The sequence below is a fragment of the Salminus brasiliensis genome, chromosome 1 (assembly GCF_030463535.1).
Source record: "Salminus brasiliensis chromosome 1, fSalBra1.hap2, whole genome shotgun sequence".
Classification (NCBI taxonomy): domain Eukaryota; kingdom Metazoa; phylum Chordata; class Actinopteri; order Characiformes; family Bryconidae; genus Salminus; species Salminus brasiliensis.
This window is the reverse complement of record NC_132878.1, coordinates 3,113,814-3,141,382: the sequence shown is the minus strand read 5'-3', so window position 1 is coordinate 3,141,382 and position 27,569 is coordinate 3,113,814. Positions and strand designations below refer to the sequence as shown.

Sequence of the window (27,569 nt, the reverse complement as noted above, 5' to 3'; positions counted from 1 at the left end):
GCTGTGTGTGTGCATTTGCACATCTGTGTCAGCAATGGGTGCAGCTTAAAGTAGCTGAATGCATTTAAACAGAAGTGGTGTCCACATACTTTTGGACACATAGTGCACGTCGCAATAACCCAACCAAAACATATCCTCGTCCTATCACATGCAATGCTCCCGACACTGGGAGGCTGAGGGCCGACACACGCCTCCTTCGACATGTGTGCAGCCAGCCAGCGCTTCTTTTTCCAAACTGCTGCTGATGCAACGCCACCAGGCAGCCAACTCGCTCTGAGGAAAGCGCCATGTACCCGGCTCTGATGCATCGGCCAGTAGATGCCAACCCTGAACTGGAGCGAAGTGGGAAGAAAGCACCATCTACCACCTACCATGGCTAGCAGCATGACCTCTGATCCACTTGGGACCGTAATAACATTTATATTTAATATAAAATTGACTGTTTGTTCTGTTGTCTGTAGCTACACAGTGTAATCCAGCCATCAATACTTTTTATAATCTCCACTGTCTTAGCGTCATTATCTAAGTCTAAAGACTTCTGAACTGTTTATGACTCCAGGTGTTTAACGGTTATCTATTTATGATTTCAGTCAAGTCCCACCTAATCATAATCAAGGCCAAGGCCTTTAGATGATCTGAAGCTCAAAACCTGATATAGCAGAGATTTCATCACATTACACCTGTGGCCAGCCATGTCATCCTACAATGCCACCTGCGATACCAGCAGTAACTCAATTTACTATTACAAATACTAGTGAAAACTATGAAATGTAATGTAGTAATAATATCTACAGAGCTATAAAGCCACTCTGACTAGTCATATAGTCAGGATTAGTCATATGTTCCCAGAGATTTACATGTAGTCCTCTTCCTTGTACACTTCTTTTAATTGTCTTTGTAACAACAGTTTCTATTCTAATGTAATTTTGTTTAATTTTTTGTCTTTTAAATATTTTGTTTATTTTGTTGTTTATTCGTCTGCATTTTCATTTGTATTATATTTGCAAATGTTTCATTTATAAAGCACTTTGAAAAACTGCAGTGTGGGAAAGAAGCTAAATAAATACATTTGCCTTACAAGCAAGAAGTCCAATTTAACATGTATGCAGTTATTTTTATAGTAGGTAAAATTGTAACTCCAGATATCATCACTGTATGTCTGGCTAGTAAATAGTAAAACCTCCAGGCCCATGAGAAACACAGATGAATCCTGATTACTACAAATGCCAAATTAGGATATCTGTAATTTATTATTATTAGTTTTGACTAGTTGTAATATGCATTATGTGTTTTCATTCAGTCTGTATTTTAAAAAGTATAGAAATCTGCCTAAAATTATTATATAGATATTTTAAAATAAAAAATATATAGATTTCTATATTTTATATTTTTACCAAAAATATATAATTATACATAAATCTAAAAAAATAAAATTCTTAAAAGGGTTAAAATTACACCAAGGATGTGTTGTCTTGCAAATATGGCCAGTCAGAATGGATTATATATAGATCTGTGGATCTGACATTATTACTAATAAAAATGCTGATCTCTGAAATTAGAATTTCTTCTAGGAAAATTGGGAGACAGAAACCTTTAATTTGAATTTTTACTAATAGAAATTGAGTTATGACTTGTGTCATTTTAGACTCAAATAAAAGATTATAAATACATGCACTGATACTGAAGCTAAAATGAAGCTAAAATCTAAAAATATTATTTGCTAATAGTAGCAAAATTTATCATTATACGGCACTGAAATATTAACCTATGCAAGTCCACTTCCTTTTAAACTATAGAAAAACAAACATGAAATTAATGCATTTTGCACTAAAATTCCTTATAAAATAAAATAAAAGTTGATGCATTCAAACATAAAATGTAAATTCAACATAGTTTTATGTTTAAGTTGCTATTTTTCTTAAGACTTAACAGTTGATGTAACAGTTTATTTGTGTGCGACCATTTTTTTAATGAAAGTAATTTGATTTTGTTGAGTGTATCTAAACCATGCAGCAGTCTAGCAACTCTAAATCTGTCCAAGGACTGACATCCCATCTTCATACTCTTCTACAGCTCTTCCAGATGTTTACACTAACTTCAAATCCTAATCTGCATGTTTGACAAACACATTTAAGTTACATTTAAAATCTTCAATGTAAATGGATGTGATGTAGATATGTGAAAATGCAGCAGTCTAATGTAAACTGAACAGGAGAAGTGATGCACTGCAGAAGGTAAGTTAACATACAGCCAAAACTGTGGTGAAGGAAATCATGCACACATATGAATCAGGTTCATTCAGTAAAATTTACATTTATAGCATAAGAATTCATCAATACATTGATTATTCAGATTGAAATATGTTTAAATAACAAATATGTCAGACTACAAACACAAAAGCTGCATGAAAATATGATAAATATATACACACACATATTTAAATATCTAAAAGAGTTATAAAATATGAAAGTATACAAGCAATAAAAATGTAAAGTATTGTGTAAAGTCAAACAGTAAAAAAAATACAACAGTAAATATGGAATTAATCTAAAATTGAAAAGTAATAAAATGTGGAAATGAAAGTAAAATAAATATAAATAATGATAATTACTGAATACTTAGAGCATACATTTTTTTATACACCACTCAATAAATGCAAGGCTGAACAGATACTTGCATACAAATAAAATATGTAACATAATGCCTATTTTTAAGTTTGATATTTCTTTAAAACAAAGAGCACAGCCTGTACAAACGAACCCTGTACTAACCCTGTAACTACACCCTGCATTAAGACTCTACTGTGTTCTCAGTGAGGCTGAGATCTCTTACCTGAGCTGTTGGAGAGCAGAGTGGACAGTGTGTGAAGGTGTGGCAGGAAAAGACTTTCTGACCACAGTCCACATCGCTGGGCCCCTCCTGGCTGAGCTCACGTGTCTCCAGCCTTCACGTGTGATTTTTGACAGATTCTGTTACATTTCGGAGAGCCGTGTGATTTCTAGAAAGACGGCGTACGGTCAGGAGGTGTAAACGCACACACATGCCGCTCATGACTAGCCTGTGTTACATGTGCAGTCCGCACAGAGCAGTCAGAGGTCATGAGACAGACTGAGACTGTGTGCTGAATCGTGTAGGAATCACAATCACACCATCACAGCCAAGTCAGACCAGCCTGCCAGATAGAGCTCTCTGTGCTGTAGAGACTCAATTCATAGTGGATGTGAACTAATTCCTAATGATGTTGAGTAATTCACAGTGGTTACTGAATCATTTTCAGTAGATACTAAATAATCCTTACATTTCATTGTGGATACTGAACAATGTACAGTGGATACGGAATCATTCATAGTGGATCCTGAATCATTCATAGTGAATACTGAATCATTCATAGTATATACTGCATAATTCATAGTGGATACTGAATAATTCATAGTGGATACTGAATAATTCATAGTGAATACTGAATCATTTATAGTATATACTGCATAATTCATAGAATATACTGAATCATTCAAAGTTGATACTGAATCATTCATAGTAGATATTGAATCATTCATAGTAGATACTGAATAATTCATAGTGAATACTGAATAATTTATAGTGGATACTGAATAATTCATAGTGGATACTAAATTATTCATAGTAGATACTGAATAATGTATAGTAGATACTAGTTAATTAATAGTTGATATAAAATAATCCATAGTAGAGACTGAAGAATGCATACAATTCATAAATACCGTAAATACTGAATAATTCATAGTGAATACTGAATCGATACTAAATAATTCATAGTAGATACAGAATCATTTTAGTGGACCCTGAGTAATATATTGTAGACAATGAATAATTAATGTTGGATACTGAATAATTCATAGTGAATACTAACTAATTCATAGTAGATTCAGAATAGTTCACAGAATACTGAAAAATTCACAGTGGATATAATTTGACTTTGAATTGTTGTCACGCAAAGATCTCAAATCTCCAAAATGTCAACTCTACAGGAGGATGAAGAAACTATTTCTATTGGTCCGTTCATCATGAAACTCCAAAAGAATCCATTGTTTTGAAGGTTTTAGCTTAACCACTTTTATACAGTGTTTTCCTGCTGATCAGTAGTGTAACCGCACACTGTGTATATGCTGTATTACTTCATGTGCTAATGTATATGTTGATTAAATATGTACTACAATCATTCCTGCTTTTAATTCAGACTAGTGACCACACAGTGACCACACATAACAACGTACTTCACTTCCATAAGCACTGCCAGATCCCACCTCAGTGTGTGTGATCACACCACCAAGTGCACACACAGAGAAGAATGCCAGAGGTGAAGCAGTGGTGTCCACATGAAGACATTCAGAGACCCGAACGCATGGCTTTTTTACCCTCTTACGCTCAGCTGTTTATTTACAGTACACTATTTACCCCCCACTGATCTGAAAGCACGGTGGTAGAAGGTTCAGTGGGTTCATCTGATTTGTGATGGTTCCACCTGATAAGTGTTTACCTTAAATTCAACACATAACACAACTATTTGTACTCAGCTTTGCAGCGCTGTGTTTATTTTCACAGTCACAGGATAAATGAGTTCAGCTGATAAATGAGGGATATTATTGTCAAAGCAGTGACAGTCATGCCTGGTCAGAGAGCAGTTTCACAGCAATATAAGAAGCAGAGGGGAAGAACACGGTACAAGTCTCTTCTTGTAAGTATATATATAGATAGATAGATCTTTTTAAGAAACTAAAAATAATATAAATATCATTCAAATTATATATATATATATATATATATATATATATATATATATACCTATCTCTCTGTCTCTCTCTCTCTCTCTCTCTCTCTATATATATATATATATATATATATATATATTTTTTTTTTTTAATAATATAAAATAACCTATAAGTTAAGGAGTTGTAAATGCCCCCACACTTCAGTTCTTCACACAGAGCTCATGTTTCCTTCAAAATAGATATTGAAAGGTTCAAGATAATTTCAAATAATTTACATTAAATACTGAATCATTCGTAGAATTGACTGAATATTTTATATTAGATAGCATGAACTAATCAATAAATACCATGAATTATGATTATTATTCAGTGTACTGAACAATTCACAGTATTTACTAAATAATACTACTGTAGATACTAATGACCTAAAAGCAGATACTAAATAATTCATAGTGGGCGCTAAATAATTATTTGAATTTACTACATGTTTTATATTAGACAGTATGAATTATCAAGTAAATACTAAGAAATATTCAGTATATTGAACAATTCATAATATTTACTGAATAATTCTAACTGGACACTGAATTAATGGTGGACATTGAAATTTTACAGTAAATCATGAATAATTCAATGCAGAGAGTAAATGATTCATGGTAGATACTGAATGATCCACATTGGATACTTAATCTATAGTAAATAGTAGATAATTTATAGTGGATACAAAATAATTCATAGTGGATAATGAATACTTCATAGTGGATACTGAATAATTCATACTGGAAACTGAATAAGTCATAGTCTAAACTACATAATTCATAGTGGAGACTGACGAATTTGTACTTACTAAATAGTTCTACTATAAATATAGTAGATATTGAATAATTCACAGTGGATACTGAATCATTCATACTGGATAGTGGATACTAAATTTAAATAAAACTAAAATTTAACTAAAATACTAAATAAGTCATAGTCTAAACTACATAATTCATAGTGGAGACTGAATAATTTATAGTAGTTACTAAATAGTTCTAATTTATAGTAGACATTGAATAATTCATAGTAGATGCTGAATAATTTATAGTGGATACTGAATAATTTATAGTGGATACTGAATAATTCATAGTGGATACTGAATAATTCATAGTGTAAACTGGATATCAGGTTGTAAAGTAGTCACAATAAAGTAGTTGTAGTGAAATAAGTCAATAGTCAATACTAAATCATTCATAGTGGATAGTGAAAGATTCATAGTCTAAACTACATCATTCATAGTGGACAATGAAGAATGTACTGTAGTTACTCATTAGCTCATTAGCAGTACACCATGGACATCATGGTAAATACTGAATAATGGTAGCGTGTGTGGTCAGGCTATTTACAATATTCTTCATTTTAATAATAATCTGCACTATTTTACTGAGCTTTCCCAGGCTGCGCTCTTTCCATTACTCACAGTCACTGAAATGAGTTCAGCTGATAAATGAGGAGTATTATTGATAAGGCAATGATGGTGAAGATAGTTGGAATTGCAGTTTCAGAGGAAGATAAAGACTGTGATCTTATGCTGACGCTAAATCTCTTATCATCTCTGCTGACTCCATATCTGGCTTAGAAATGCCTTCAGTCCACAGGGAAACACGTAGGATCAAATGGGAAACAGTCATTGTCGTCACTGTCATTTCCCAACCTGAGCTTTCTGGTGAGGAGGACAGATTACACTTACGCTTGTGAATATATTAACAGTGGTCCAATCACATTACAGTAACATATATTAAATATAAGATGCATACATTAAGATTACATACATACATATATACAGTACAGTCTTTATACTTGTAACATGTCTATATTTATGTTTGTGTATATATATATATATATATATATATATATATATATATATATATATATATATGTGTGTGTGTGTGTGTGTGTGTGTGTTTGTTTATGTATGTATACTGTTTATGTGACCTGCATTACTTTATGTCTACAGATGTACAATATTCCTACTTATATATTTCCCAGCTGCTATATACCATATATATTAATATATATATATATATCAATCAATCACATACAGTCATACAGTATATCATATCTATTTATAATATCTATCTTTACACACACATACATATATGTATATATAAACGGTCAAATATATATATATATATATATATATATATATATATATATATATATATATATATATATATATATATATATATATATAGTATTTCATATCTATCTATCTATCTCTATCTCTCTCTCTCTCTATGTATATATATGTGTGTGTGGATAGATAGATATATAGATAGATATTATACATAGTATGTGTGTGTGTGTGTGTACTGTTTATGTAACCTGCATTACTTTATTTCTATACAATACAGTACATTACATGGACAAAAGTATTGAGGCACCTGCTTATTCAGTGTTTCCTGCTAAATCAAGGGTACTGGTTAGGATGTTGGATGAATGCCACCCCAACTCATCCCAAAAGTATTGAATGGAGCACCAAACATCATTCCACTGCTCCACAGCTCAATGCTGGGGGGCTTCCTACCCCTTCGAGCCCACGCCTGGCAATAGGCAGCATGGTGCCAATAATAGGTTCATGATGTTGATCTGCTCCAGAGAGTCCTATTCTATTGGCAGTATTTCTTCTCTACAGGGACTAGACAAGCTGTGTGTGTGCATTTGTACCTCTGTGTCAGCAATGGGTGCAGCTTAAAGTAGCTGAATAATGCATTCATTAGAAGGGGTGTCCACAAACTTTGGACATATAGTGTATTATTCAGCTGTGCGGTGAGCGTCCAAGCACACAGTGTAATGACCACACCCCAATCGCATATCAGACCTCAGATGAACACACAGTCATTCAGTTCTGAACATGTGACGAGTGAGTTCCTCTTATTAATCATTAGTCGTTAATCCGCTTCAGTCACAATAAGGAAGCTGACTTCACCCTTTCTACAGCCCGGGGTGATCAGAGACCTTCTCTTCCTCAGAGTAAATATAGAGCTGCTCAGCTCAGACATGTCGGGCCTGAAGTTTGCTTATTAACTTCCGCACTGAAGCTACAAGGCTAATGAACAATTTATGGACAAAAGTATTTGGACACCTGCTCGTTCACAGGGCATCAAGGGCATTAAATGAGTTGATCCTACTTTTGTTGGAGTAACTAAGTATCTACTGTCCAGAGAAGAAGGAAGGCTTTCTACTAGGTTTTGGAGGAGGAGCATAGCTGTGAGGATTTGATTGCATTCAGCAACAAGAACATTAGTGAAGTTAGGATGTTAGATCAACACCCATCCACCACCATCCATCATTCCAGAGAACACAGTTCTTCCACTGCTCCACAGCTCAATGCTGGGGGGCTTTATACCCCTCTACTTGCCCACGCCTGGCATCATTAGGCAGCATGGTGCCAAAAGCTTCAAGAGGTTTAACAGCTCCTGCAGAGAGTCCTAGTCTATTGGCAGTACTTCAAAATTATCATTCATAAGAAGGGGTGTCCACAAACATCTGGCACACGCCTGAGGCCCCTCCTCCCAAATCTAACAGCCTACAAATTCCACTTTACGTGTCTATGACAAGCCTGTGCAACCCTCTACCACCCAGTCACATCCCCTTTTAACCCTGTCATCTATCATTCCTGGCTCCCCTGAGTCCACCTGAACTCCAGCCCAAACGTCCTCAGAGTTCTCCCGTCTTTCCGTCTACAGTCGCCTCCCAAATAACCACAAGCTGAAGGCACGGTCCTACCAGGATCTCTAAAACGTGCCGTTACTTGTGTTTGTCTTAATAGGAGGATTTGCCTGGACTATCACTTCTACATCAGGTTCTCCAGGTTCTCCGTTATTAGCTTACAGTCGTAGCCCTATTAGAGTGTGTTTCTGTGCGAGTGAGTGTGTGTGAGCATGTACATGCTGATTATTTGCTGAATGAGACAGATCTAATGCTCAAAAAGTGCAGAACTGCAGAGCAAAGGTCAGACCACTCATCGGATCAACGGGTGCCCTTTTTAATAACGCTCCTTAACCTCTTTCCACACAAGGGCCGTGGATTTTACAGCGGTGAGCAGTTTTGCTACCTGCTAGTTTTCCTACAAACATCTGGGCTGATCATTACCTGGGAGGTTCTACCTGCTCTCTGTCTGCTCATGTCCAGGTTATTTGTGCTTGCTGGTTATTCACAGCTTCCATAGAACCAGTATTTCATTCATCAGGAGGTTCAATTTCAATCTGCTTTATTAGAAACCCAACCTTTCTGCTGTCCAATCAGAGACTGTTGAGAGGTTCTTCTCGCTCTGTGAGGTTCTGTGAGGTTCTTGGGCTGTCTTGCTGCTCTGAGCTTTGGAGGTCTATCCACAAACTTCTTGATGTTTAGGTTGGGGGACTTTGAGGAGTCCGTTGTGGATTGTTTGGATCATTGTCCTGCTGTAAAATCTCCTCCTCTTATCATCTTCAGCTTTGCAGAATTTGCTGGATTTCAATGGGACAAATTTTCCCATCTACTAGCAGAATGTTCTTCATGCCACTGGCTGCAACACGATCCGTCCATCCCACATGCTTAACAGTTGGAAATTGCTTCTTTACATGAACTGCTTCACCCTTTTGTCTTCAAGCACACCTTCACTCATTGCCGACCACAGGTTCTACCTTAACTCCCTCAGTCCACAGGACAGTGGTTCCCGAAATGTATCAGGCTTGTTTGGATGTCGCTTTGAGAACCTTTGCCGCTGAAATTTGTGGTGAGGATGCTGATGAGTCTTCCATTAGTGCAGGAGTCGCTGCACAGTTGAACAGTGCTCCACCGCTCCAGGTCTTTTACAGTCAAACAATGCTGATTCTGATTAGACCTTCTATCCATCCTACTAGCAGTTCTCTACGAAGGGTCTCTGGGTCTTCCAGACCTCAGCTTGACCTCCACCGTTCCTGTTATAGCTGCCAGTCCTTAACTCCATTAAGAACTGAGGAACCGGCTCCTGAGAACGCTCTGCTATCTTCTTACAGTCTCCTCCTGCTCTGTGGAGCATCAGTTCTGCTAACGTTCAGAGAGCTTAAGAGGAGCCCATGGCTGCTGATTGTTGGGACGAGGTTTGAGGAGTCCTTGAAATGTCCTGCATCTCCTGGTCATCTTCAATGATCTCCTTTGAGAACTCTCTGGTCACTCCACCTACAGAAGCGTGAAGCCTTGGTGTTGTCATGGATGATCAGTTATCGTTCTCAGCTCTCAGATCTGACACTCTAGAGAGTCGTCCAGGTGCTCAGATGTTCAGTCTCTCATTATCTCAAGACTTGACCATTGCAGCTCCCTCCTGGCTGGTCTTCCTCTTTGCACCATCAGGCCCCTGCAACTCATCCAGAACGCAGCAGCACGGGTCGGGTTGTTTTCAACGTTTCTAAGTTCAGCCATGTTCAGCTCCTCCTCCACTGCTGCGTTCTCTCTTCACTGTGGCTTCCTGTAGCTGCTGACCAGGTCATCAGATTCAGACCCCTGACTCTGGTCTACAAAGCCAAGACTGGACCAGCCAGCCCCTCCGTACTTGATGGCGATGGTCAATCAAAAGCCGATCTGCACCAAGAGCCCTTCCAGCTTCAAGTACGGCTCGGCTCGACCCGCCATCCTTTAAGATCCACGGAAGACGAGCGTCCAGACTTTTTACTGTCCTGCACCGAAGTGGAGGAACGAGCTTCCCCTGGGTGTCCGAACAGCAGAGTCCAACACTCACTGTCCTCAAACCCAGACTGAAGACAATCCTCTTCTAAAAGGACTTGGGTGAAGAGTAGAGTATTATGGTCTCCATATTGACTTTAGTGTCTAAGATTAGAGGATCTCTGAATTTTCAGTCTATTTAAACTAGCTGAGGTTCTTCTTGAGTAAACAGTGAAGCTCTTGGAGAAGAGCGTCTGCTAAATGCTGTAAATGTAAATGCAACAAGCTATTTTAGGTCCGAGATCTTGGTAGAAGTGATGAGAGCTCAAATCTCTTGGGGTGCCCAAACTTTTGCATGGTGCTCCTTTGCTCTTTTCACTCTAAAAATGATTTTAAAGATCAGGTTTAGGAGATCAGCTCATCTTCTGCTCACTGTTCACACTAACGGACATTGCAATAGGGGTGCCCAAACTTTTGCATAGTCCTGCTCATCATTCTGTGCTATCTATGCAGCCTAATAACGAAGTAAAGACACTGACCCATTTGTGTAGGAGTAGAACTGCTGACCTGGCGTCAGTTAAGGCCTTTTACATTAGACTGAGTTCAAGTAGACAGCTAATAATAAAGCTGATCCTAGATCAGTCCCTTTACTGTGAGATGTGTGATAAATGAGGCCCATTGTTTGCTGCCCTATCAGCAGTCGTATCACAATAGGGGGGCGGCAATTCACAGGAAACTGGAGCTGATCAAAGTCCGTAAATGCTGGGAAGTTTCTAAGAAGTTTCGTACTGCAAACAGCTGACATACGGAGCTGCTTCTCTACAGCTGTAAATGACTGAGCACAGGCGGCGGCAAGAGCCTGACTTCACGTACGTGCCCTTTGTGCTAAAAACGTGAAGGAGTAGAGCGCCCCCTGCAGAGGAGGGTTCGCCTGGAGGAGATCAGTATCTCATGTTGTGGATGGAGCTGTAAACTGTATGTTTGTGCTGATATGGAGGGTGGAGGTAAAGGGCAGGGTTGAATGATGAGGATGTAGAACAGGGGTCTCCAAGGAGGGACCTTAAACGACTATATCAGCAGAGACAAGGTGAGTAAGCTTGACACAGAGTCTCGCAATCCAAGACTTTGCTATATGGACAAAAGTATTGGGACACCTGCTTATTCATTGTTTCTTCTGAAACCTAGGGTGTTAAAAAGAGTTCTGGGGGGCTTGATAAGCCCCTGGTCCACGCCCGACATAAGGCAGCATGGTGCCGATAGGTTCATCTAGTCAGCCCTCCATGGTGCTGAAGAACTGGCAGAACACCTGCACCCTCGAAAGCAACCTCACGGGGAACGTCAGGACCATGGGGGTCCACCAGTATGACCAGACTGGTCAACCACCTTTTACCCAACTAGTAAACGAGAATGACCAGATTACTTAAGTTGGTCATGCTGATACACCAGCTACCCCATTAACCTCCAATAAAAACCATACGCTATACCATTAACCAGCTGGTTTACCATCATAGGGTGTTTGTCACTTGGATGACCAGCTTTTTTAACCACTCTGACCATCAAAAACCAGCTTAGACCATCAAACACCAGTTTCTTCACTCTGGTATCGAACTCCTGTGTTACTGTATATAATTCACACATTTGTAAACCAGCTTGGCCATCAAAAGCCAGCTTTGACCTTCTGAAACCAGATTAGACCATCACAAACCACCTTGACCGTCAACAATAAGCTTAGACCATCACAAACCAACTTAGACCATCACAAACCAGCTTAGACCATCACAAACCAGCTTAGACCATCACAAACCAGCTTAGACCTTCTGAAACCAGCTTAGACCACCACAAACCACCTTGACCATCACAAACCAGCTTAGACCACCACAAACCAGCTTAGACCACCACAAACCAGCTTAGACCTTCTGAAACCAGATTAGACCACCACAAACCACCTTGACAATCAAAAACAACCTTAACCATCACAAACCAGCTTAGACCTTCTGAAACCAGCTTAGACCTTCTGAAACCAGCTTAGACCACCACAAACCACCTTGACCATCACAAACCAGCTTAGACCACCACAAACCAGCTTAGACCTTCTGAAACTAGCTTAGACCACCACAAACCAGCGTAGACCTTCTGAAAGCAGCTACAGAAGCTGTTATTATCAGCAGGGCCTTCTTCTTTTCTCCTCATTTGAATCCTCTTCACTCTGGTCTCTAACTCCTGTGTTCTGGTAGATAATTCACACATTTGTACCTCTTTTTTTTAAACTGTGTGAAGGTGCACGTGACCAGCAAACTTTGATTTGATTGGTTTGGTTTTCATGCGATTCATTAAAAAAAGCGTCAAACACTGCCACCCTGTGGACGGTTATGGAAGTTGCTCAAAGTTGAACCCATAAGGACCCATAAGGAGTCTTTTTAAAAATGTAGGAGATTCCTTACAGCTCTTTGTCCTGATGAAGATCTGATGAAGACCCTCAGTGACATATAATGAACATCCTGGATGCACCACAGGACTGTATGTGAATGTGTGATCATGTGACCTGACCTTTTTTTAAGTGTATTTTTGGCTTCTAAAGGTCTGCTCCTATTCAAAAATATTTATAATATTTAATACAAATAATAATATTCCATATATATTTAATAAAATGTTACATCATTGTTGAGATGTACTGAGATACCCAGTTCTAACTGTTCCATCCCAGTACTGCCAGACCTGGCTCTCCACCACCCTGCTGTCCGCTGTCCTGCTCTGGGGCCCTGCATTGACCCATCCTCATCTCACTGCAGGACTGTGCTTCCGTCTGCTTATCTCACTTCATCATCTCACTCACCTTTTCATCTTTTATGGCTGGGCGGCACATTTACCATTTTTCTCTTAATCATCCGGAGTCGGGTTCCTTTTTTGAGTCTTGGTTCCTCTCGAGGTTTCTTCCTCTCGACCTGAGGGAGTTTCTCCTTGACACTGTCGCCACCGGCTTGCTCAAAAGATGCTCGGACCCGTATCGCTGTAAAGCTGCTCTGTGACAACATTTGTTGTGAAAAGCCTATTAAATTAAATTAAATTAAATTATTTACAGAAGAGGTCATGTGACCTTTTTATCACAATCAGTAAAAACACTAAATAGCTGCTCAGTTAATTTAACTGATTCAATTAGTCTGAATCAGTATTTAATAACTAGGTCTGGGCTCTTATGGGTTAATTATAATGGATTTTTGTATCATTTATAAACATAATTTATTACCCAATAAGTGACTCAGTGACTCAATATTTAGTCGAATGTTGAAAATGATTTATTTAGCCGCTGAATCCGATAAATATTGGAGATATGAATTATATAAATTCACAAATTTATTCACTTTATGATTTAAATACCCCAACTTAACCCCCCTCCCCAACACACACACACACACACACACACACACAAAGGTAAATAAATTAACCATGTAATTTGTTTAGGCTTTAAAGTGTTTCTCAAAAAGCCGCGTCAAACGGCGACATCGTGTGGCCGGTTGTGGAAGTTACTTAAAGTTTAATCAGAAAATTCAAAATTATTTAATAAACGTAATTTATTTTAGCCCAAAAGCCGCCACGCATTTAGCAATAACGTATTTACATATTTATAGATATAATTATGAATTATAAATATTTATAAATAATTATATTAATTTAGTAACCAGCCTAATGTTTGATTAACGATTCATTTACAATCTGAAATGAGCCACTACAGGTAAACATTAAATCCAATGATATCAATTCGCTAATTTATTTGCTTTCTAAAAAATAAACCCAACTCAAATGCCCCCTAAAAAATAAATACGTAAATTAAAAATTATTATTATTTATTTTTAAGCTTTGAGGCGTTTCATAAATACGCAGCGTCAAACGGCGACACCGTGTGGCCGGTTATGGAAGTTCCTCCAATTTTAATTGTTGTGATTTTATAAACGTAATTTATTTGAGCCCAAATCCGCCAATAATGTAAGGATTACGTGTGTAAAATATATAAACTAAATAATATTAACTCAGCAACCAGTTTTATGTTGAAAATGAGATGTTTACCATCTCAAACGAACCAGTATAGAAGGTAAATATTGGCTACAAACATAGTTTTTCATATATTCATAAATTTTACTGCTTTCTAAAAACAGACCCAACTTTAATATGATTAATGGGTCAGTAAATGAATGTATGAATGTGGGCGTGTTGGGGGGATAAATTGAAGTGACCGGGCGTTTCCTCGAGATGCTCCACAAGCTTCAGGTTCGACATGGCGGCGTGTGCAGTGCAGCTGGTGAGCAACAACGACCCTCACACCCCTCCAAACCCCTCCTCACCCCTCCACACCCCTCCAAACCCCTCCACACCCCTCCAAACCCCTCCACACACAACTACCAGCCCTGTATCTTTCATACACCCTGATCTGCAGTCTGGTTCTGACTCGGTTCTGCTCGCCAGGCTCTTCAGGCAGTTGAGGTGTGTGTGTGTGTGTGTGTGTGTGTGTGTGTGTGTGTTGGTTTATATAACAGATCGATAAACGGCCCAGGAAGAAGTTTGAGAGGAAGGAAGCTCCAGTTGGGCCGGTTCTGAAGGAACCCCAGGCTAAACACCCACTACAGAACCGGTTTGTTCAGCCCACCTTTACAGCAGACAGCCCACCTGAGCAGCACCCCTGCAGCACTGGTGTCATACTGGGGTTAATGGTCCTGCATGGTTTCGTTTGGGATGATTTGGGTTAAGAACTTCTCGAACTGGTTTAATTGGGGTTATGGCCCGTGTAGCCGGTGGTGACCAGCAGATGGTCAGAGCTGGTGAAGCTGGTTGACCAGCGTAGGGTGGGTTTTCATTCCAGTTGCATGGCCTGGCTGGTCTATGTGGTCCAGGCTGGTCTTGGTGGTTGGGTAGTTAGATGGACATGCTGGTCAACAAGCTTGGTCAAGTAGGTTATACTGGTGGACCAGTTAAACCTTCAAGCTCTAATGGAAATGCCCTGTGTTGGTCAGGAGCTGAACGGGTCAGCTGTTCCTCTGTAGGTGCTCTTTGTCTGTGATCCCAAAAATCACAAATGTGTAGATTCTAAAAATGTAAATATTGTTATTAATTGTAATGATATTTTTATGCTGTTGCCCAGCACTACCCACAGGGCACTACCCACAGGGCACTACCCACAGGGCACTACCCACTCTCTCATTTATATTTATATATATATATATATATATATATATATATATATATATATATATATATATATATATATATATATATAAATAAATAAATAAATAAATAAATAAATAGATAGATAGATAGATAGATAGATAGATAGATAGATAGATAGATATCAAGAGAGAGGTGTGTACTGTAGGTAGTGATGGGCAACTTGTGGGCGTGTGTGTGTGTGTATATATGGTGTGTGTATCTCTCTCTCTCTCTCTCTCTCTCTCTCTCTCTCTCTGTCATTCAGATATTATGCATACACACATACATAATATGTATAATTACACACACACGTGTATATACACCTACACGCATGCATACATGTTTTATTTTTTTATATATATATAAATAATATGCGTGCACGTGTGTGTATATGTATGTATGTGTATATATGTGTATGTATGTATGTGTGTATATATATATATATATATATATATATATATATATATATAAATAAAATAATCAATTGATAGATGGATTAGAGAGGTGTGTACTGTAGGTAGTGGTGGGCAACTTGTGTGTGTGTGTATATATAGTGTGTGTCTATCTCTCGCTCTCTCTCTCTCTCTCTCTCTCTCTCTCTCTCTCTCTCTCTCTGTCTACAGATATAATATAAATTACATTTACTGCACTTGTCTGATGCTCTTACACGTGATTTAAATAATAATAATAATGATAATGATGATGATGATAATGATGATGATAACGCTACATGTTTATGGTTATGGTGGTTAGGTGGGCTCTGTGGTTCTACAAGAATGATAAGAGTAAAATGTGGCAAGATAATCTTCGACTCATCACCAAGTTTGACACTGCTGAAGACTTCTGGGCGTAAGTTGAACATCTCAGATTCCTGATAATGCTTAAATATGCTGTTCACCAGATTTCTGTTTTATACGAAATATTTAGTATGATCAGCCATAACATTAGCACCATCTCCCTAACAGAGCAGGTCCAGTCCAGTCCTCTGGAGGCGTCCTTTGGTATCTGGACACCTTCAGATCTTAGCAGCAGAGCCTTCTTTAGGTCCTGTAAGTTGTGCGGGTCCTCCGTGAGCCTTTTGTACACCCTAAAAGACCTGCCTGATGTTTTGGAGATGTCCTGACCCTCCATTTTTCTGGACATTGCAGTTTGGTTCTTGTGTGACCGGTGTTAATATTATGGCTGATTTATTAATAAATTAAATTAAAACATGTATGTAAATATAGATCATCCGTGTGAGGCTGACTCCAGGGCCTGTGGGCTCCAGCAGGTGTAGGTGCTGCATAGTCTCCCTGGTTTGTATAACTGGTCCGAAATCCACCAGACCCCTGAGTGTCCCCTTCTTTAAGGGTCAGTGGCTAGTAACGCCTTGACCGCCCTCCACTGTGTGATCACCGTGCAGCGTCCTCGATTGAGGAAATGGGGCCCGGTAGTTGCTGAAGGCTTCATGGGTGACCACTCCTCCTGAGATCCTGCTGCGGTTGACATGCTCTGGTGCACTACAGCGACACCCTGACACCCTGTAGGGCCTTTCTTTATGGAGGTGCTGCGCCCAACTTGGTCCTTCATAGCAGCTGTGGGCTTCACAGCACTGGAAGAGCGGCTCTGCAGTCCACCGCTGACTCCAGCCTTCTGGGTGAAGCCGTATCTGGCTAGTGGCTGGGCTAGTAACTGCATTCATTTGCACCTTGTATTAGCTGCTAGGCTAATATGCTAAATGCTATCATGGGGCCCACCTGGCAGTAACGTTAACGCTACATTAACAAGCTAACTAATGGATAAAGGTGATACCTGTGGCTGATGCACTAGAGAGACTAGATGCCTCATCTTGATTGATTGATTGATTGATTGGTTGATTAATTAATTATCAGTGTGCCAATGCCCCTCCTCCAGCGGGAATGATGTAAGATCTGACCCGTCGCATGTCAATGCCAGGTGTGAGTGTGACCGCTAGTTTGCTAGCATGCCTGTTTCCCCCAAGCCTCTTTTATTTTTGGGGGGCTCTCCAGCGCCATCTTGAGGGCTGTTCTGTTAATTCATTAGAGAAGTGAAGAACGTAGGAATGAAGGAGAATGTTAAATATCAAAGTATTTATACTATTGATTCTCAAACAGTATTGATTGCTAATTAATCATTAACATGTAAAGATTGGGGTCACAGTGAGTCATTTGGTGATGTGATTTCCTGAAACTTCTCTCCAGAGTGGTCCTACCCCTGCAAGTAGTGAGAAAATGGGTCAAAATCATAAAGATAAACATAATCACAATCTGAGATTATGAGGTGTTTGTACATTTTTGCATGTCTCTGCACCCAGACTGAAGTGCATGTCCTACCTATTCTGCACCCAAGACACTTGGCCTAACAGTGTTTGGTGGTCCTGTACAAGCCTGTATTAATATAAGGTCATGTATTGGGATAATTAATATAAGAATTTAATTGAATAAACTGAGACCTCGTGTTTTGTGTCGATATCCAGAAGTGACTCACCTGCCTTTTCACTTCCTCCAGGTTATACAACAACATTCAGGCGGCCAGCAAGCTCTCCTCTGGATGTGACTATTCAGTGTTCAAGGTAAAGCCTTCTTTTTTCCACTGACGCTCAATCCGCTGGTAAATGGTGCACTTACACAAGCCCATTGATGGCAACACCAGTCCTCTTCACTTCTCTGTGCTGTGAAGTGTGTCAGTGTTGCTGCTCTGTTACCTTGAATTTGGTTTCATTAGACCACTTGTGGAGCTCCCGCGGCAGCTTTGCTGTGTTTTGTTCCCTTTGTGGATGGCTTTTGCGCTCTCAGACCTCCGCATTATTACCTCTGCTGTTGCTCTCAGAGTTGGGAGTTGGATCCGGGTGCAATAGACAATCCTGAGGCCTGTAGTGTACGGACAAAAGCTCGCGCCATCTCCATATCAAGAAGCACCCGCCCACTTAACTTTCATAGCAACCATCCACATCCACCTATATCTCAATCCTTCCCCATACTGTGCCCTCAATCCATCCCCACATGCAAAGCCACCCACCGATCCTAACTTCTGTACCCCCCTCCCCACCCCCAACCCAATGTTATCTATACATTGCAGGTTCCAGCCATACCATCACCATCCAATCAACCCCAAAGTCTATGTCTTATCCAAAAACATGTATATCCCCATATCCAGCAATCAGTGAATCTTCATAGCCATATTTAGCCATCCATGCCCAGTATCCATGACCCTGTCCCCAAATCGTCCACCCATCACCATCCCAGTCATCCCTATGGGCATCCACCCATCCAGTATGATTCATTCATTTATGGCATTTAGCTGACACGCTTATCCAGAGCGACTTACAAGGTAACTCGTATTACAGAGGAGGGCCAATGTAGTGTTGGGAGTCTTGCCCAAGGACTCTTATTGGTGTAGCGCAGCATAGTCACCCAAACTGGGAATCGAACCCCAGTCTCCAACATGGTGAGGTAGCTCAGGGGCAGGTAGTGGTGTTATCACAGTGTTGCCCCACACCAACCACGTATGTGTATGCAGTGTCTTTTCTTACTTGCAGGATGGCATTGAGCCCATGTGGGAGGACAGGAGTAATAAGTGCGGTGGCCGCTGGCTTATCACCCTCTCCAAGCAGCAGAGACACACTGAGCTGGACCGCTTCTGGCTGGAAACGGTCTGAAAACTCACACTGACACTGCTATATATATATATATATATATCACACACACACACACACACACGCAATGATGTTTGCTCACAGGTTTAGATGTGTTAGGTGTGTTTGTTTATTAAGCAGAAAGTTTTGAGACGCTGGACTCCTGCATTCCTCATTTATTTATTTATTTGTAAACATTTGGCATGTTAATAATTGGAGATGCTCTAGCAGATGGTTTGTTCTGGAACAGTCTAAGTTGGGCCTGATGTTACTTTTAAATCATTCATATCACTAGAAGAAAAAAAAAACAAAAAACGATGGTCCCCAAGTAGAGGAGATGGAGTTCTCCCACACCCCTGGTTGGTTGTTGTACAGAAGATTTCACACTACTGTTGAGCTCTTTTGCTTTCTCTCCTGCAGCTGCTGTGTCTGATCGGGGAAGGCTTCGGCTCCTACAGTAGAGACGTCTGTGGAGCGGTCATTAATGTCCGTGCCAAAGGCGATAAAATCGCCATCTGGACCACCAACACGGAGAACGCTGAGGCTGTAACTTACATTGGGTGAGTGGACGCCAGCTTTAGGGGTTAATACGTGTGAGGGGAGATAATTGGCTGATTTTAAAATATTGTGGGTTTACTATTTAAATGAGAACATTTTAGGCCTATATTAAAAATGAAGAGTCATTCTTTCATATGTTGAGGAGGCTTGATTCGGCAGTGCTAAAGGTGCCATAGAATGCATTTATATTATGTATTTGAGTAATTTGGTGTATAAATGTGGCTTTGGTTGGGGTGAAAAATACTCAGATGTGGTTTTACCACCCTGTTATTCTTTCATTTTATTATGTTTTCCACCTGGCTTGTAGATGCAAATATGTAGCTTGTATTGGCTCACAGGAACCTTGTAGCATTGCTTAGCACTGTAACTTTATTATTATTTGTATTTATTTATGTAATAATTCCTCAGTCTTTCCCGAGAGTGTTGCTGTTCTCTCAGAAATGTTTGCTGTTGGCTAGCTAAAAAAGATCAGTCGACTGGTTGGGTCAGCTCTGCTGCAGTTTACAACACTCCTCCAGCTCTCCCAATATTTAGTGGTGCTTCCTTTCCCTTCCTTGTTCGGCCATTAGTCATCGTTTGCGCTGGTGTCGGCAAGACGTGCACTGAACCCTGAACATGTGGAGGAACGTTATGTTCAGCAGTGAGTCCAGATTCTGCCTGCGGAATAGACTAACATCTGTGGGTGGAGGCAGTGTGTGACTGTGTGGGGCAGCATCTCCATCCCTGGAAAAACAAGGCTCGTCATTGGAGGCTCAATCTCAAAGCAGAGAGATATCCAGATGAAATTCTGCAACCAGTGGCAATCCCGTATCTCTACAGTCTGGGACCGAACTGGTTTATCAGAGACCACCTAAAGAATTTGGGAGTGGAGGCCATGAAATAACCTGACCTCAACCCCACTGAACACTTGTGGGATCAGCTAGGGTGTGCTGTTCGTGCCAGAGTGACCAACACAACCACGTTGGCTGACTTGCGACAAATGCTGGTTGGAGAATGGGATGCCATCTCACAGCAGTGTGTGACCTGGCTGGTGACCAGCGCGAGGAGGAGGAGGAGGAAATTGCCAATATGTCTTGTTTGGGTTTTGGTGGACTGGATGATTGAAGTTTGAAGAAACGAGTCAATGGCAGAATAAGCTGCTTGGCAATGGCAGTGAGGATTTGGCAAACATTTCATGGACGCAACCCACATACACTTAGCTCTGCTGCTCATCCCACAAATGCATGTTCCTTACAAATGTGGCTCCATTAAAAGGGAGATAATCAGGCTTTCCAACAGTATTTATTTAGTAATCCAAGATTTATTGCAAGACTCATTGTTCCAACAAAGGTAGTCTACCAAACTTTCCCTACTTTTTGTGATTAAAAAAAATATATATTAATTACACAGACAAGGATTTTGTTACTTATGACCCCCTACTGGACTGGATTTGGATGATTCCAGTCTTGGCCAGATGTGGGCAGTTAACTGTCCAGTCTGCTGTAAACAATAATGATCATGGAAAAGGGATTCGTGCCTAGCAACCTAATGAAACTAATTGCCCATCTCACCAAATAGTGTAGGATGCTTTCTGCACCTCGCCGCTGCCTGGATATACTGCGGCGTATACAACATGGTGTCCGACTCCTTCAGACACCATTAAAACCTACTGTAGAATTCATTAGACATGACTCCGAACTAAAATCGGCTTGTTTTGAGATTTAAAAAAAATTTTTTTTGAGAAAAAACACATTGAACCGAAGTCCGAGGTCTCCTTTAGTTTTGATTATTTTCGAACTGGTTTTATGATTTATTCCTTTATGGACATGTACATGTTCCCATATCACTAACTTGAACCATATGAGATTATAGGTCATGATGCCAGAAATTTGGTATTCAATTATTTTTGTATACATTTTTTTTTTTTTCCCTTTTCTATCCCCGCCTCCCTGGTGGGCTGTTTGGACACTGGCTCTCGGTAAACTGTTGGTGGTGGTCTCCCATTTCTATCTGATGTAAGCTTATTATGCTGCTCCCCTCAGTTCTGGAGAAATTTTCACAAACGTGACTTAACTGAATGTACCAAAACTACAGTCATGTTTTTAAAATGTCAGAATCAGAATCTCTTTATTTCACCAAGTATGTTACACATACAAGGAATTTGTCTTGGTGAGAGCAGTTAGATGCAGGCGTCACCACCTTGTGGACCCCCCTCTTGTCTAACTATTGTGGAAACTGAAGGATTATTTTTAGCACTAGTTTGTGCGTCTGGTCATATGAAATTCAGTTCGTAAGGACGTATAATTGGAAAGATTTTCCCATGGAAAACCAGGCTGACACAGTGCAGTTTTGGAAATATTTGGCGTGAACTCACACTTGTTTGGACAAAGCATGCTATAGAAATATATAGCTGTACAAGCTGTATGTTCGAACAAAACGTCTGTACTCACAAGGACCCATAGGCAGAGCTCTGTGGCGCCCTGTATATCAAAATTGCTATGCCAACTTGTGACATGCTGTATGCTGAAATTATCTGTTAAAGGAGGAAGGTAAATGGACACGGGTGGTTGGGAAAACGTGGACAATACGGTGTCTGTAACCAATACAAGCCGCAATGAAAATGGCTTCTACAATGGCTTCTTGGAAATTGATTCATGAGACTGCTCAGACTGTGAGAAGAGTGACCAAAAATTCTGATGTCAGAAATCCATCCAGTCATGCAACTGGGTTCATTTGTGTAAGTCTAAAGGCTCAGTAACCAAACCAGACTGTTTCTAAGAAATGCAGAGAGCTCAGAAAATGGTCAATGGGTGGGCCTGCTGGTCGGACTGGTAGGTGGCAGCTGGTCTGACGCAGGTAGGGGGGACCCCAGCGGGCAGTCTTCCAGAGGTCGGGCTGGGCGACCATTTACTGGGAGAAGGTAAAAAGACAGAGTTGGTTCTGAATGGATTTTATAGAGAGCAGAGAATGTTAAGCAGTATCAGAGTGTGTCTGACGACTCCGGCGACTATGACTACTATAACAGCCTCATTAAAAGGAGAGAGCCAGAAGGTAACACAGACATGGGAGCACCCTGAAAACGCCTGCATCTAACTGCTCCACCATCCACAAACCTGAGGGATCGCGTGAAAGCAGCAAGACGACAGCTCCAGCATCTCAGTGTACTACAATTCCCTGGGTCCGCGAACCCCTGCACCTGCAACCTTTATCTAAGGGGAAACATTAATTACCAAAAGCTAAACTAAACAAATGAGTTTCAGCCTAGATTTAAAGATTGAGACTGTGTCTGAGTCCCCAACATTATCTGGAAGGTTATTCCAGAGTTGGAGGGCTTTATAAGAAAAGGCTCTTCCCCCTGCTGAGGTTTTCTGAATTATGGGAACGAGTAAGAGGCCAGCACCCTGAGATCTAAGAATTCTTGATGGCTCATGATCACTAATAAGATCTGGCAGGTACTCAGGAGCGAGGCCATGTAGGGCTTTATATGTTAATAGAAGAATTTTATAATCCGTGCTGAACTGAACTGGGAGCAGTGCAGTGCGGATAGAACTGGACTGATATGGTCAGATGTTCTAGGTTTAGTAAGAACCCTGACTGCAGTGTTCTGAACCAGCTGAAGTTTATTGAGGGTCCTGCTGGAACAACCTGACAGTAGTGCATTACAGTAATCTAGTCTCTAATGTACTCTAATCTCTAATGTACTAGCTTTACTGCGTCCTGTAGAGATAAGAAGTTCCTTAGTTTGGAGATGTTCCTAAGCTGCATAAAGGCTGTTCTACTAATATTAGCTATATGTTGCTCAAATTATAAATCTGAGTCGAATGTGACGCCAAGATTTTTAGCTGCTAAACCAGGAATAATGGAAGTATCAGCCAAGTCTAACAATAGGTCAGATGGTTTATTTCTAGTCTTTTGGACCTTAATGGAGAACCTGGGTTTTGTCACTGTTAAGAAGAAGGAAGTTGTGACATCCAGAGTTTTATATCCTTTACACAGTCCTCCATTTTCTGTAGTCTAAATTTATCGTCAGGTTTGGCTGAAATATAGAGCTGTGTGTCATCTGCATAACAATGGAAATTAAGCCCTAAAATTGAGCCTTGCAGAACTCCATATCTTCTGTGTAATTTAAAGATAAATCTTTTATCTTTATGAACTGATAGCATTCAGTTAGATATGATCTGAACCACGATAGAACTGTTCTCGTGATTCCAGCCCTGTTCTCAAATCTTTCTAGTAGAATAGTGTGATCTATTGTATCAGAGGCTGCACTGAGGTTGAGTAGAGCTAATAAAGATACATAGCCTTGATCAGAGGCAAGAAGATCGTTCAGATTGGAATTTCTCATAGTATCAAGAGGGTTCCAGTCCCAGTGATGCCGCCACAGCCATCTGTGGCTAAGGAGGTGTAAACGTCCTTGCTCTCTGGGTTGGTGCTAGCTAGCGTGGGTATCTGTTGTGGGTACGTGTTGAGCTCCAGTGCTTTTGGTTTAAGGTGCAGTTTGAATAGATGTGGTGGAGCTTCACGGTAACTGAGGAAGACTGTGCTAGCCTTCAACCTCCCAGCACTGGAAGCTTGTGGTGTTCTGTAATCTAGTCTTAAGTATTTGGAAATATCTAAAATTAGGTTAAGTCATTTATTGTTAATAAAAGGTAATTTGATGCAACCAATCTGCCACAGCGAGTCTTTTTAAATGGAAGTGCTCTGAAATGGAGAATGCTCTCAAACACCCTCTCAACCACTCTGCTCTTTCTTTCTTTTCAGCCGGAAGTATAAAGAAACCCTAGGCCTCCCTGCTAAGCTGGCGATCGGCTATCAGGCTCACGCGGACACGGCCACCAAGAGCAACTCCATTACCAAGAACAAGTTTGTGGTCTGAATGGAAGCCATGGCTTGTGGCTCCCGGTGTTTGTCCTTGCCTCTCTTTGTTCCCAGTGAATGCTGGAAGAACCTTCAGTCTCCTTTTTAGAGGTTTTGAGGCAGTTGTGAAAATGATTGTCAAAAGATTTGATGAATGGAGGAGAAAAATGCACTTGGCGTCGGAGACCTTGAGGTCCTTTGTTGTTATTTTCTGTTGGTCTTGGAACCGTATTGTCTTTGTTGTGTCGAGATGAGTGCTATGCAAGAAGCTGTTTGCTGGATTTTCTGTTTCTTTCAAATAAAAATGTTGGACCTTCTCTTCTCCGGCTGATCCTTTGTTACAGAAGAGTGTGGTGACCTTACAGGGAATAATGGGAAGTGTTCAGAAGGGTTGTATAGGGCTGCGTATTGGCAAGAACCTGCAGTACAATTCATATTACAATACAGGGGTTATCGGAACAGTTGGCTGTGAATACGCTGCTACATAATGTCCAAATGTTTGTGGACACCCCTTCTAATGATCCATTCAGCTACTTTAAGCTGCTTCCATTGCTAACACAGATGCATGCACACGGGACAGGTGTGGGCTAGTGTTGCATAATGCTCCCTCCCCTCAACGTTGAGCTGTGGAGCAGTGGTACTGTGTTCTCTGGAATGATGGCTGGTGCTCCATCTAATATTTTAGGGGGGAGTTGGGGATGAGGAGATGGAGTGGTGGTCATATGACATCCAGACCTCACTAATGCTCGTGTAGCTGAATGCAACCAAATTCTGTAGAGACTGTTACTCCAACAAAAGCTGGATGTACTCTTGATTTTAGAAGAAACAATGAATGAGCATGTGTCCCAATACTTTTGTCTATTTAGTGTATGGTTTAGAACCTTTGGTCTTAAACCGGGGGCAGAAAGTTTTGCATTGTAGCTGGATAATATTGCTAAATTGATCCTGAGGCAGTTTAAGGTTAAGTTTACTTGAGGTCTAAGTAATAAAAATAAATAAATAAAGCTAACTGGTTGAGGTGGTTGATCGGTTTAGTTATTGTCCAGAATAGTGTTTATCTATACTATTCAACTCCAATATTTTGAATAAACAATTATTTGACTCAGTATTTACGTTATACCACTCAGTGAATGAACCATTATTTGATTCATATATATATGTGAGTTGAATAAACTCAGTTCAGTTGCTTGTTCCCAATTAAGGGAATTTATTTAAGGTGAAACGAACAGACCACTTTGAACAGTGTGGGAGATTCCAGCTCTGCTATTGGGGTGCACCCTTTCTCTAGTATCACCAGTGCTCTGGTGCTCATGGGGAGGTGAAATAGGAGTGACCACAGGCTGGTTTTATGTGTCCAGAGGAAATGGACTGGCCTGCTTTGGTTAATGTTTGACCGTGCCCTGAGGAGCCGAGCGCTGCACTGACTCCGACTGCCCACAATGAATTAAAGACAATAGAAATTTCTCCACAAGCCGACGTGTAGAGAAGCGAGGCTTTCCTCAATCAGAAGGAACCTCGTGTTGATGCCTGAAGTTTTGCCTGTTCCTTTGTCCTGAAGCGATGGATTCTAGAAAAAGAACTGGGGTGAGTCTTATTTTGCTTGGTCAGTGAATTTCACTCTGTGTAATTATTTGTAATTTATTTATTAATTAATTTCAAATCTTAGTTGTCTAGTCTGACAAGTGTTGGATTGAGCTTATTGGAGGACACTTTTAGGTGTTATCCCATTAAATTCCAAATATTTCCCAGCTGTGGCGAGAACACATCGGAAAGCTCATTGACAGGCTGTCTTCTTGAATATTTTGGTAAAGGTGGTAAAAGTACAGGCCTTATTCTGGGTCTCTTTGACTCTGTGGTTGGGGCACTACAGGGGCTACAATGAAAGCTGGGATTACCAGCAGGGATCCGAGCTGAGGCAGTATACTGCTGCATGTAGACCCTGATGGCTTTTAGCTGCTCTAAGTTGCACCCATGGATAATAAACCATAAACATGAACCTATTGGCACCATTCTGCCTACTAATGCCAGGCATGGGCTTTAGAGGGGTATTTATAAAGCCCCCCAGCATTGAGGAGCTGTGGAGCAGTGGAAGAGCTGTGTTCTCTGGAATGATGGTGGTGGTGGAGCTCCATCCAGTACCAATTATGGAGTTGGGGATGGTAAGGTGGGGTGGTGATCATCATCATCATCCAACATCCTGCAAAATCTAGCAGAAAACCTTCCTTCTTCTTCCCTGGACAGTAGAGACAGTTACTCAACTCAACAAAAGCAGACCCCCAGGCAGCCGTCTGGACCGAACTGGTGGCGGTGGGGAGGACGTGATATAAATAGAGGTCTTTTAACACAGATGGAGGCTGGTGATTGGCTGAAGAAAGGTGACGCTGCATTACAGTTTTTCCTTTTTTAAATTTTTCTTCGTTAAAGTTTTACAGAAGGTAAACCCACCGTTTATTTAGCATAGATCGCTAACATTGAACAGTAGTATCGACATACACCCAAGCCAAGCACCCTTTTATTAGGAACACCTGTTCACCTGTGTTGTGTGATTGTTGGTGTCAGAAGGGCTGGTTAAGTATTTCTGTCTGATCTGCTGATCTCCTGAGATTTTCAGCACAACCGTCTCTAAAATTTAAGTCTCAGAATGGAGTAATAAAGAAAACACATCCAGTGAGCTTCAGTTCTGCACTTCTGCAGACGGAAACGTCTCAGTCAGGCTGGTTAGAGCTGACAGAAAGGCTACAGTAGCTCAGATAACCACTCTGTACGACTGCGAAGAGCAGGAAATCACCTCGGAATAAGCGACAACACCTCCAACGTTGAGGAGGATGAGCTACAACAGCAGAAGATCCACGTCAAGACCACTGCTTTCAGCCAAGAACAGAAAGCTGAGGCTGCAGCGGCTGCACAGTTGAAGACTGGAGAAACGTTGGCCTGGT

At 40.6% G+C, this 27,569-nt stretch overlaps 1 protein-coding gene across 1 annotated transcript; it reads left to right on the top strand.

Annotated features, from left to right (window-relative positions):
- The first annotated feature begins 14,679 nt into the window (after window positions 1–14,679).
- On the top strand, window positions 14,680–24,671 carry eif4e1b (eukaryotic translation initiation factor 4E family member 1B). Its single transcript, XM_072692707.1, has 7 exons — window positions 14,680–14,703; window positions 14,939–15,033; window positions 16,359–16,454; window positions 18,114–18,177; window positions 19,144–19,257; window positions 19,660–19,799; window positions 24,538–24,671. Exons 1-7 carry the CDS (start codon window positions 14,680–14,682, stop codon window positions 24,650–24,652), a joined length of 648 nt encoding a protein of 215 aa, XP_072548808.1. The 3' UTR covers window positions 24,653–24,671.
- The last annotated feature ends 2,898 nt before the right edge of the window (window positions 24,672–27,569 follow it).

Excerpts from the sequence above, each read along its gene's own strand:
- eif4e1b (XM_072692707.1), top strand. The coding sequence starts at position 14,680 with ATGGCGGCGTGTGCAGTGCAGCTG. Across the intron at positions 14,704-14,938 it reads CGGCGTGTGCAGTGCAGCTG|ATCGATAAACGGCCCAGGAA; the intron begins GTGAGCAACAAC and ends TTTATATAACAG. Across the intron at positions 19,258-19,659 it reads ACCGCTTCTGGCTGGAAACG|CTGCTGTGTCTGATCGGGGA; the intron begins GTCTGAAAACTC and ends TCTCTCCTGCAG.